The sequence below is a fragment of the Urocampus carinirostris genome, chromosome 7, assembly GCF_059441175.1.
Source record: "Urocampus carinirostris isolate Australia breed hairy pipefish chromosome 7, RoL_Ucar_1.0, whole genome shotgun sequence".
Taxonomy (NCBI): domain Eukaryota; kingdom Metazoa; phylum Chordata; class Actinopteri; order Syngnathiformes; family Syngnathidae; genus Urocampus; species Urocampus carinirostris.
Window position 1 is genome coordinate 34,113,355 of NC_142355.1, and position 11,427 is coordinate 34,124,781.

The 11,427-nt window shown below is 41.7% G+C and overlaps 1 protein-coding gene across 1 annotated transcript; it reads left to right on the forward strand.

The window, feature by feature from the left end:
* The first annotated feature begins 8,990 nt into the window (after positions 1-8,990).
* On the forward strand, positions 8,991-11,029 carry LOC148363116 (general transcription factor II-I repeat domain-containing protein 2A-like). The gene is made up of 2 exons (XM_088340577.1): positions 8,991-9,515; positions 9,678-11,029. Exons 1-2 carry the CDS (start codon positions 9,281-9,283, stop codon positions 11,027-11,029), a joined length of 1,587 nt encoding a protein of 528 aa, XP_088196703.1. The 5' UTR covers positions 8,991-9,280.
* Positions 11,030-11,427: the final 398 nt, after the last annotated feature.

Sequence of the window (11,427 nt, forward strand, 5' to 3'; positions counted from 1 at the left end):
TCTCTTCTTTTCTATACTATGGGTGATTTCTTTTACTGCATCAATAATTGCCATTGTTGCTGATCTGTTTGCTCTAAAACCATTTTGACTTTCATTAATCAATTTATGTTTATCTAAAAATTGTTCTAGTCTATTATTGTAAAGTCTCTCTAATATTTTAGAGAACTGAGGAAGCAGAGATACCGGTCTATAGTTTGTAAAAATGTGCTTGTTTCCAATTTTGTATATTGGTATAACTTTTGCTATTTTCATTTAATTTGGAAATTTGCCTGTTAGAAATGATAGATTACAGATGTAGGTCAATGGTTTCACAATGCTATTTATAATTTGCTTAACTAGTACCATATCGATGTCAAAAAAATCCATAGACGTTTTGTTTTTACAGTTGTTAACCACATCTAAGATTTCTGATTCCGTAACCCCAGATAAAAACATGGTCTTGGAGTTCATTTTTATCAGTGACTCAAATTGTTTACCACTGCACTCTGGATATTTGCAGCGAGCTCTGGTCCAACATTTACAAAATAACTATTGAAATTCTCCACAACTTGATTTAAATTACAATTTTCAATTCCAAATTAACACCCCTTTCCTCACTGAACCACGTTTCAGAAACTGCAATCACACTAAATGGGTTCTCAAATTGCTGTAAGCATTCAGTGATGTCGTCAAAATTTGTGTACATGCTTCTACTGTTAAAGTGTGTTATTGAGAATTTCCCTTCAGATTTAACAAAAGTATTATACTCATTTCCAGTATAATATTTGCAATTGTCTGAGCTAGTTGATAGAAATTTGTGATCAGGATCGAAGTCATCTAATCTTGAATTATTGGAGTCAGTGTGATCAACAATGCTCAGTTCCGGTAGATCATGGCCTAAAATATTATGATGGATTTTTTTATTGTGATCTGTGATAAAGGTGTCCTTATTGTCAGTCCAGGATGCCATTGTATTTGCTTCTTCTGGAGTGCCGTTTAACTTTATGTATACTCTACAGTTTGAAGTCCAAGTTCCTTGTATCTTGTGTGGTTTCCTCAAAAATCGAGCCTGTCTTGTCAAGTCAAGTCAAGTCATTTTTATTTGTATAGCCCTTAATCACAATTAGTCTCTAAGGGCTTCACAAGTTATTACATATAAGATTAGGTTACTCGTATGCTATAGAGTAGAAGTGAGTTTTAAGCCTAGATTTAAACATTTCCACCGAGGTTGCAGATCGGATCTCAGGGGGAAGAGCATTCCACAACACCGGTGCCCGGATGGAGAACGCTCTCGAACCAGCGGAACACTTCTTGGCTCTTGGGATCACCAGGAGACCGGCGCTCTCGGAACGAAGGCTTAGGGCCGGGACATAGGGGGAGATCACATCTGAAAGATATGAGGGGGAAAGTCCATGTATGATTTTGTATAGTAGTAGGAGAACCTTAAAATCGCATCTTAGGCTAACAGGGAGCCAATGCAGGTTAGCCAAAATTGGGGTGATGTGATCGTACTTTTTTGTCCTTGTTAAAAGCCTCGCTGCAGCATTTTGTACCAGCTGAAGACTCTTGAGTCTGGTCATCGGAAGACCGGAAAGTAGTGCATTACAGTAGTCGAGACGGGAGGTAACAAACGCATGAATTATGATTTCCGCATCCGACTGAGAAAGTATAGGACGAATTTTAGCAATGTTACGGAGATGGAAGAAAGCGGTTCTAGTAATTTTCTTCACATGTGTTTGAAAGGACAGATCAGGGTCGAAAATGACACCTACATTTTTAAGTGAGTCACTCTGTGTGATGTGGCAATTGTCCAAGTTCACTGCGATTTTAGAGAAAAAGTCACGGGACTTAGAAGGACCAATAACTAACATTTCAGTCTTTTCAGGGTCTTGCAATGTCAGAGTTTTTTTTTGCTTAAGTGTTCATTTAAATACACACTTGTCCCTTTTAGTTTCTTTCCTTGCTTAAGGATTTCATGTTTTTGTTTCCTGTTGACAAATCTCACGATGGTTGCCTTAGGTCAGTCCTCACCTCTTGTTAATTGATGGCATGCTTCTATGTCCTCAGCATTAATGGATATCCCTTTTTGCTCATAAAAGCAATGACCTGTTGCTCAGCAGAATCTTGATCAACATCCGTTGCAATATTTTTATTTGCCACAGCCTTGGCAGAGGTCCGAGGTTTGATGTCCAGACCGGTGATAATAATGTCATTGATCCTGGTGTACTGTTGCAGATCTGCTACGCGTCCTTCTAGCGCAATAATCCTCTTGTCTTTCTCCATGTTTTCGTTTTTTAGGTCTTTGATTTCAGCCATTAAACTCATGATTGTATCTTGTTGTTTAGTGACTATATCCATTTTGTCCATTAAAAAGCAGAGTGACTTTTTAATTTCCTCGAGTTCTTTATCCCTGCTCCGCATCTTGAAAATTCCACGCTTCTCTTACGGCATCGTCCGCTGATTGCCTCACCCGATCGCCCTCTGACTCTCAGGTTGTTATTTTGCCGGATTTAGTTTCCCCGGCCTTTGGTCGCTTTACAAAGCAGCGCCGCCATGTTTGCCAGCGTCAACAATGGCCGATCTCGGAAAGCAGGACGGATCAGCCTCCTTCCTGCACTGGTTTTCGAAAGAAATCCGCCGAGTCAACGGCGACGTTGACTCCGTGCTTTATTTTCTTTTCGAAACCCACAGATGCCAAAATCGTGGCATTCACGTGACCATCGCACTTTAGCGGCTACGCTAGCTTCACTCGCGGTGCGGTGCGTTAGACCGTACTTTGAAACTGTCACCCAAGTTAAAATGTTTCCGTTTCAAAGGACCTTTCAAACCTTGAAACTAATATGAAACCCTACTGTGAGACCCTAATCCAAGTTCAAAACCATCAATTCGAAACACAAGGAAGATTTAAACCCTATCTTTAAATTGTAAACCTAGTTTGAAACCCTAATTTGAAACCCTAATACACCTTCTAAATCAAAACCGTTGTTTGAAGAACAAATTTCCTGCTTTTGAAGCTCTTGAATTAATTTAATACCTATCTCTAAAACCCTACCACTTGCCCAATGTCTGAAACATTCTCTCTTTGCATGCGTAAAGCTGAATAACCACGAGAAAGAACCCTGATTTCTGGAAACCTCGTAGCCGCCTTCAAGAAATGGATAAAACGACACTGCCAGTGTTTTATCCCGTAACACTAGGCCAAGTCACAAAATTTTCAAGCGTCGTTAACAATGTCACGACCTTCAGACATAATGGAGAACAATTGACGCAGTGTTTTGTCGGCAGCTGCAGGAATCGAAAACCTGACCGGCAGATAAACCCCGCCCGAAATTGACTAAAAACAACAACAAGGCCACTGACTGGTTAGCAGCCCGAGTAAAACCCGACTTGGCAATTCAATTATATAGTCTTGCTCTCGGCTCCAAAGTTAATAGCAGCATTTAAAAAGAAGCGGGAGGCCTGGCGACGCCCTACAGTCTGCAAATTCCTAGTTCGAGCCCCCCCGCCGGAGAAAGCCGACTCATTACAATCCAGTGCTTAGCCTTCAATTAAACGGTGGCCCCTGGTGGGGCCCGCAACCAAAGTTCACCTTTTTATTTTAGTATTTAAAACCTAGGTCAAAGTTTTATCTCATTTTTAGATATTTTTGAGGTCACGAGATAAAACATTGGGGTTAGCTGCTAGGACACATTGACAAAGTACAGAGAACACCAAAATTGCTCCATTTTAAGTCGGGGCTCGCAAACTGAAATTGCTGTAAAGCGGGATGGAAACCTGTGGTAATTAGCTAATGGGTTCCAAAGGTACTCCAGGTCAAAACTTTCAAATAACAAAATAGCTTATTGTAAGTACTACTTATGTGTAAAATACGTCAATAAAAAAAACTGCACTCATGTGGATGTAAGCCATTATCCCTAATCACATATTGCTGTAACCAGAGCACATTTTTGTGAGGCCCGTCGGCTCTTTTTTGCCATTCTGTCCAGCAAAAAGGGTACTGCACTCATGTAACCATGTTCCATCATCCCTAATCGCAAGCGGGCACAAGTAAAGCACACTTTTGTGGGGCCTGGATGCTCTTTTTTGCCATTCCGTCTACCGAAAAGTGAACTGCACTCGTGCACCTAAGATCCATTATCCGCAATCCCATACAGTTGGAAGCAGGGACTGACAGAGCACTTTTCTGTGAGCCCTGGCTGCCATTTTTTTTGCAATTGTTTCTACCTAAGAAGGACTCCCCTTGTGCAGCCAAGATCTTTTATCACCAATCCCCTATTGCTACGAGCAAGTCCGGGGGGCATAGCATTGTAGCCCGCCTGAAATGAAATGCATGGTTGTGGTCGGAATCTATTATTGACTATCGCTGAGAGCGAGGGCCGAGAAGGCGAATTTGTGTCATGCATGGAGGCTCTTTTTTTCCATTCTATCCACCTAAAATGAACTGCACTGTGCGGCCGCAATCTATTATTCCCTGTCGACTATTGCTGGGTGCGGGGGCCAGCAAAGGGCATTTTTTCCAGGAGGTTTACCGTTTTTGGGGAGTTCAGGCCGCTGAAACTCAATGTTGTGGCCCACCTTAAACGGACTGCATTTCTTTAACCATGATCATTACCCCCAGTCGACTATTGCTGAGAGCAGGGGTCGAGAATTTGTGTCCGTTTATCCGGTCTTAAAAAGAACCAACTATTTCTACAAGGAGGGACTGCCAGACCACACTTTTGTCGAGAAGCGTGTAGTTCTTGCCCACCTAGAATAAAAAGGAAAGTTGTGCCGCAATCCTTTATCCCCAGTCAGATATTGCCTGGAACAGGGGTCGACATAGGGTATTTCTTTTTGGATCAGGCCGCTGAAGCTACCATTGTGGCCTGCCTGAAATGAACCACACTGCCAAGATCCATTATTCCCCGTCTACTATTGCGGAGAGCGAAAGGTCAAGAGTGAAAATTCGTGTTTTTTGAGGCACCTTTTTTTGGGGCGCTCTCATTTCAAAATGGCCAGCACTGTGCGGTCGCGATCCATTATCCTTGGTTGACTATTGCTGCAAGCAGAGGCTGGCAGAACCCCTTTTGAAAATGGCAGGAGATTTTCACATATCACAGGGAGTTCTGGTCTTTAGTAAACATAAGAGGGCATTTCAGTAATTGCAGTATATTATTAGTACTTCAATACTCCAACTCAATACAACATTTTATTTATATCTGTACATTCAAGGAAACTGTGTGGGTCAGATGTATCGACATTTCGTTCTGTATACACGTGTACAAGAATGACAATAAAGTATATCTGAATCTAAATCTGAATCTGAATCTGAATTCTGGAACTTTCAAATATAATAGAGGCTTCTACTTCGCGGATATTGCGTATCACAGATTTTCTTTGGAATATAATTCCCGCAATAAACGAGGGTTTTTTATTTGAGTGTTTCTCAACTGGTGGGTCGGGAACCAAAAGTGGATCGCGAGCCACTAAAATTGGTTCGCGTAGCAAAATAATGCTGAGAAGAAGATAAAACAGAGGGTCAATTTTACTCCTTAACAGTAGGTGGTGATAAAGCGCTGCTCAATCTCTTCTTCCTGTTCAGTCAATCGGCGCCGTTGGGTTTGAGAGGGACCACAACTCGTTTTATTTGAAAATGATAAGCAAATGGAGTATGTGTGCCATTAAAGCGCGGCTGGAATGTAGAGTAAATATTTTTTGAAATGTTTTTTACCAGTATATTGATCCCTATCATCTACATTATTGAATAATTATCGTGGTTTACGTAAACGTTGTTTTAATATTTTGAATACTTTTTAATATTTCAAAGCAATTTGAGGTGGTTGCTTTTAGGTGATGTAGGTCAGTATATATGGTACTTAAAGTTGTTTTGGTTTTTGCTCAGTGTCTGAAACTCATGAAAAAAAAGTTACTAGACACCAGGGCAAACAATTCTGAAAAGTTGCCTGCCCAGCCATAAAGTTGCCTGCCCCATTTTTCACAATTTGAAACACAACAAGACGACTCATCGCAAAAAAAAACATTGTTGCAAAGTATTAAGGATTGATAATCAGAGTATATAACAGAACAACACTTTAAAATTAAGTTTATTATAAATCTACTTAGAACATTCATTGCATGTATATGACATCACTGTTTTCCATCTGCCATCAGTATGTACCTGTATTTACTCATCTTCATTCATGCAATGTTTGCGTTGCGTCGTCTGATACAAGCCATATGAACTCCTCTTTTCACGAAGCTTTTAATGTATCTTTACTTTTTGTAGCGTCATTAATTTTGTTAGCTTCTTTTGAATCTTTCTTCTGGGGCTGAGGTTTTGGATTGATTCCTAACCACTTCTCCATTTTTTCTTGTGTTCTCTGTGCGTCAACTTTGAAAAATGACATGCAAATGCACGACCTTAAAACGCTCAGGAAAGTCCGGAAGTACCAAGTTATTCGATGCAGGCTTCTAATTGGCTGCCGAGTATGCAAATTGCAAAACAAACCCAAATTCCGAAATTTACAAACCGAAATCGGAATAAAGCAAACGTTTGCAAACAAAAAAAAAACAACGAAAGATTTCTTTTTCTTGAAAAAGTTGTCGGCCACCCGGTCAGAGACGTAAAAGATACACGCCCCGGGTGTCAGAGCAGACGTTGTTTCAGACACTGTTTTTGCTGGACATTTTGGTTTTTTTTTCAACAAAATGTGAATATTTTACACTATCTCTGGTTTAAAATGCACAACATTTTTATTCAATACAATCGAGAAAAGGACATTTGTTTTCGAGGTGGGTCCCGAAGCCAGATCAGTTGAGAAGCACTGCTCTATTTAAATGGCGAACTTCTTTGCCCCCACAATCCTGACCTCATTTTGTTCACCCCATGCGAGGACACACTTGTCCGCGAACACAGCAAAGTATCAGAACGTTCTTGTGATAAACTTTGGGTCACCTGACTGTCGGCGGAACACTCTGTCCGATCGGCTCCGATTACACTGCAACTCGTCCGGCACGTACGCACAATTGAATTAAAAGACCCGTCACGGACATGAACTGCATTTTGTAGCCGTGCCCCCTCCCCCGAAAACATTCTGACAGGCCTTGTAATCGCATACTGCTGCAAGTTTTAGACACAAAGTAAATACAAGCATCATTCTTGGCTGTCCTGCAGCACTTAGGCTGCAAAAGCTTAGATAACATCTATGTGTGAAGAGGAGGACGAGGGGGGACTGTACGGAGAGGTTACAGTGCCTTGCGAAAGTAATGGCCCCCAAGAACTTTTTGACATATTGCCATATTTTCCAAGAATCAACAACATGTGAGACACAATAGTGAAAAATAAGAAATTGTATTCAACATTTTATATTGTGCTAAAAAAATATAGGGCTAAAGTCTTTCAGTTAGTACCTTTTTTTGCTGCGATCACACCCTCAAGTCTCTTGGGTATATCTTTATAAGTGTTCCACTCTTGAAACAAAAATATCTGGCTTTCTTCCCAACAAAGCAGCTCAAGTTTCTTAAGGTTGGACGGTGTTTTTTTGTCCACTGAACTTTTCAGTTCGTTTCACCAATGCTCTGTAGGATTGAGGTCTGGACTTTGGCTTGGCCATTCTAACATCATTAGAGTGTTAGTTTTAGATTTATGTTTAGAGTCGTTGTCCTGTCTGGAGGTGAACCTGCGCCCCATTCTCAGGTCTCTCACAGACTCCAGCAGATTTTCTGCCAGAATCGTCGCCCGGTATTTGGTTCCATTCATCTTACCATCGATTCCAATGATCTTCCCAGTCCCTGCTGAAGAATAGCAACTCTAGAGCATGCTACTGCCAACACCATGTTTGGTGTTTTCATGGTGATGTGCAGTGTTACTATTACGGTTTTGAGGGACAGCCAGGTTTTGGTAGGTTTGCAGTGATTTTATGCTCGCTCCGCTTTAATATTATTGCTTGCACCGTGCTCCGGAAGATGTGTAAGTGTTACAAAATTTTCTACCCCGATTTTGATTTGAACTATTCCCCAACTTTCCTGGAATTGCCTGGGGTGATCTTTTGTCTTCATAATGCTGTCCGTTCCCTTTCAAAGACCTTGTGCATTTAAACGGAGACTTGATGACAGACATGTGCACTTTGTCAGTCCTTTGTAATCATTTAAGTCGACATTGGATCACTGAGAAGTCATCAGGGAACTTCAATTCCACTTCACAATTGTGTCTTACATGTTGTTGATTTCTAGAAAATGTATTTTTTAGCTTTAAGTCTGAAGGTTAAAATGTGGCAAAAGGGCAAAAAGGACTTGGGTTGGGCAATACTTTCGCTAGGCACTGTGGGCTGAAAATGCTTAGATAACATCTACGTGTGAAGAGGAGGACGAGAGAGGGGGGGTGGGGAGGGACTGTGCAGAGGAGTTATCTCAAAAACTGAAAGCAAGCCAAGGACATATTGGTGCTCGGGGGAGGATGGAATTCTTATTTTGGCAAGCCCTGGCGCCAAAAGACCAGTTTGCACGCCCTCATACTGGGAGGGGGAAAGCACTTTAACCTGCACATGTGGGAGGAAATCACAAGTCTTGAGCTCCCGGTTTTTTGGCCGAGTTAAAGAAGGGGGCGAGTTGCAGCATGCGAGTCTCTGCGGGGGAGATCAAGGTTTTGCACGCTTTTGTCAGAGAGAACTCGATACTTCGAAGTGGAAGTAAAATCGGGGATAAAAAAATCCAGCCCAACCTTGCCCTGGCCCACAGGTATTAAAGCCCGAACCAGATCAATTTCCTTGATTTGGGGGACAGAGCCTGAAGAAAACCCGATTTTTCATATTTCATTTGTGAGGAGGAGGAGTGATTCTGGCCGGCAGCAGGCTCGGGCTTAAGATCTTACCTCGCCTTCGCGGTGATACGATTGTAGCCTGTAGGTGTGATTATAAAAAAAAAGAGGACAAATCCTCATATTTTGAGGATGAGAAGAAAGTTTTTCTTTATCAAACTTTTGTGTCCAGTTTCGCACCACAAAAAATAAATTCTTACCCTGTAGAGCAGGTGTCACCAACACGGTGCCCGCGGGCACCCGGTCGCCCGCAAGGACCACATGAGTCGCCCGCGGGCCTGTTCCAAAAATAGCACATCTCATAGAGAGCTGCGTCTAAAAATTAATTTTGTTCTGTTGCTATTATTTTTTTAATCACACTTGTATGTATATAGATTTAAAAAATACTATCTTAAAAATACTTTAAGGTTAACGCGCACAATATTTACCTATGGGCAGTAAAGTAGAGCTTGTGGGATGTGGAGAGTAAGCTAGCGGGCGCTGTATGCACTTTCGTACCCCAAAAACATGGCAGAAAAAAGAAAGAAAACGTATCTCTTTCACAGTGAATGGGAAGAGGAGTTCTTTTTTACGACTGTAAAAGAAACCTGCGTGTGTCTGATTTGCGGGACGACCGTGGCGACAGCAAAACGGCACAATGTGGAGAGACATTTCAATACGTGTCACAAAAGCTACCATGATAAATATCCACCTGCAAGCGCCCTACGGGCAGAAAAAGCCCGTGAGCTAAAGACCGCTCTGGGTAAGCAACAGTCTTTTTTTACGAGGCCGGCCAAAAACTCACAAAAAGCAACCGAAGCCTCGTTTAGAGCTACACATTTTCTGATCAAGAAAAAAAAGGCATTTACAGATGGAGAAGTTGTCAAAGAAGCGATGTTATTAATTGCTAACACTGTATTTAAAGACGAGAAAAATGGAAGCGACCTAATCTCCACTCTTTCCGACGTCCAACTGGGGGCATCTACGATGGCAAGACGAGTATCAGCTATGTCCAGTAACTTGGTCGATCAGTTGGAGCAGGATCTGGCGAAGTGCAAGTGGTTTAGCCTCCAGTGCGATGAGTCCGTGGACAGCAGCAGTACAGCGCAGTTATTGGTTTTTATCCGGATGGTGTTTAATGATTTCTCCACAAAAGAAGAACTCCTGACACTACTGCCCTTAAAGACAACTACGAGAGGAGTTGACATTTATAACACGGTGAAGGAGTTTTTCGTGCAGAAAAAGGTGCCATTGGAAAAGCTGGTAGCGGTGACAACAGACGGGGCTCCTGCTATGGTCGGCCGACAGACAGGTTTCATCGCTCACTGTAAACGTGACCCAGACTTCCCCAAATTTCTGCATTACCATTGCATCATTCACCAGCAGGCGTTGTGTGCGAAAGTGATCGGCTTTGGGCACGTGATGACTCCCGTTGTGAAAATCATAAACAACATCCGCTCCAAAGCAAAGCAGCACAGGATTTTCAAGGTACTATTAGAGGAGATGTCAGCAGAATATGGGGACCTACTGCTACACACAGAAATCAGATGGCTCAGCAGAGGACGAGTTTTGCATCGTTTTTTGTCTCTTTTGCGTGAAATCAAAGAGTTCATGCAGTCCAAAGGCGAAGATGTCTCACTGCTAGAGGACACAGAGTGGACACTTGACCTTGCATTTTTGGTGGACATTACTGGGAAATTAAACCTCCTGAACTGCCAGCTGCAAGGCAAAGGTAAGACTGTTGTCGATATGATAAGTGCTTTAAATGCATTTAAAGCCAAAATGAATGCATTCTCTGCAGATTTACAGAGAAAAAAAGTTCTGCACTTTCCCTCTGTGCAGTCAGTGCTGAAAGACAATGCTTCTGCATCTGAGACATTTGAAAAAGTGGCAGAAAAGTACATTGAAGTAATAAACAGACTTGGGCAAGAGTTTGAGAATAGGTTTTGTGACCTTCATCAGCTTGAACCATGTGTGTTCTTCATTTCCAACCCTTTCATGAATGGGGACACAACATGCTTTGCTGAGCAGTTAAGTGCAACGTTCAACTTGGATGCTGGACAGGTGGAGATTGAAATTATAACATTGCAAAATGATCTCCATCTCAAAGCCTACCAGGCTGCACCAAACTTTTGGCGCCTTGTTGACACAGAGAAGTACAGTGGAGTATGCACAGCAGCCATGAAGGTTGCCAGCCTGTTTGGCTCAACCTATCTCTGTGAATCAGCATTTTCTGACATGAACTTCATCAAAAACAAACAGAACACGCCTCACTGATGCACATCTGAGAGACTCACTCACAGTTGCAGTGTCAAGTTACACACCAGATTACAACACACTGGTGAACAGCATGCAATGCCAGTCTTCCCACTAACCAAGGACGGATACCAGATGTAGTCAGTGACAACATGGTAGTGCCATGGCAAAGTTGAATTAAAATATTGAAGAATTGTGTTCAATTTAAAAGTGTGTTCATGACATTTAAAAGTTATAATTTTGTTAAACATAACACAGACTTGGCCATTAGTTCAAAATGTGAAATAAAAAATGTATTACATATTTAAAAATATGTAAGTTGATTTTGTTTAACATTACATAATTGTTAACTTTTTGAAACATGTTGCAACATAGTTCATGATTTGTTAACAGGGCATGTCAGTGGCTTGTGCAAATGG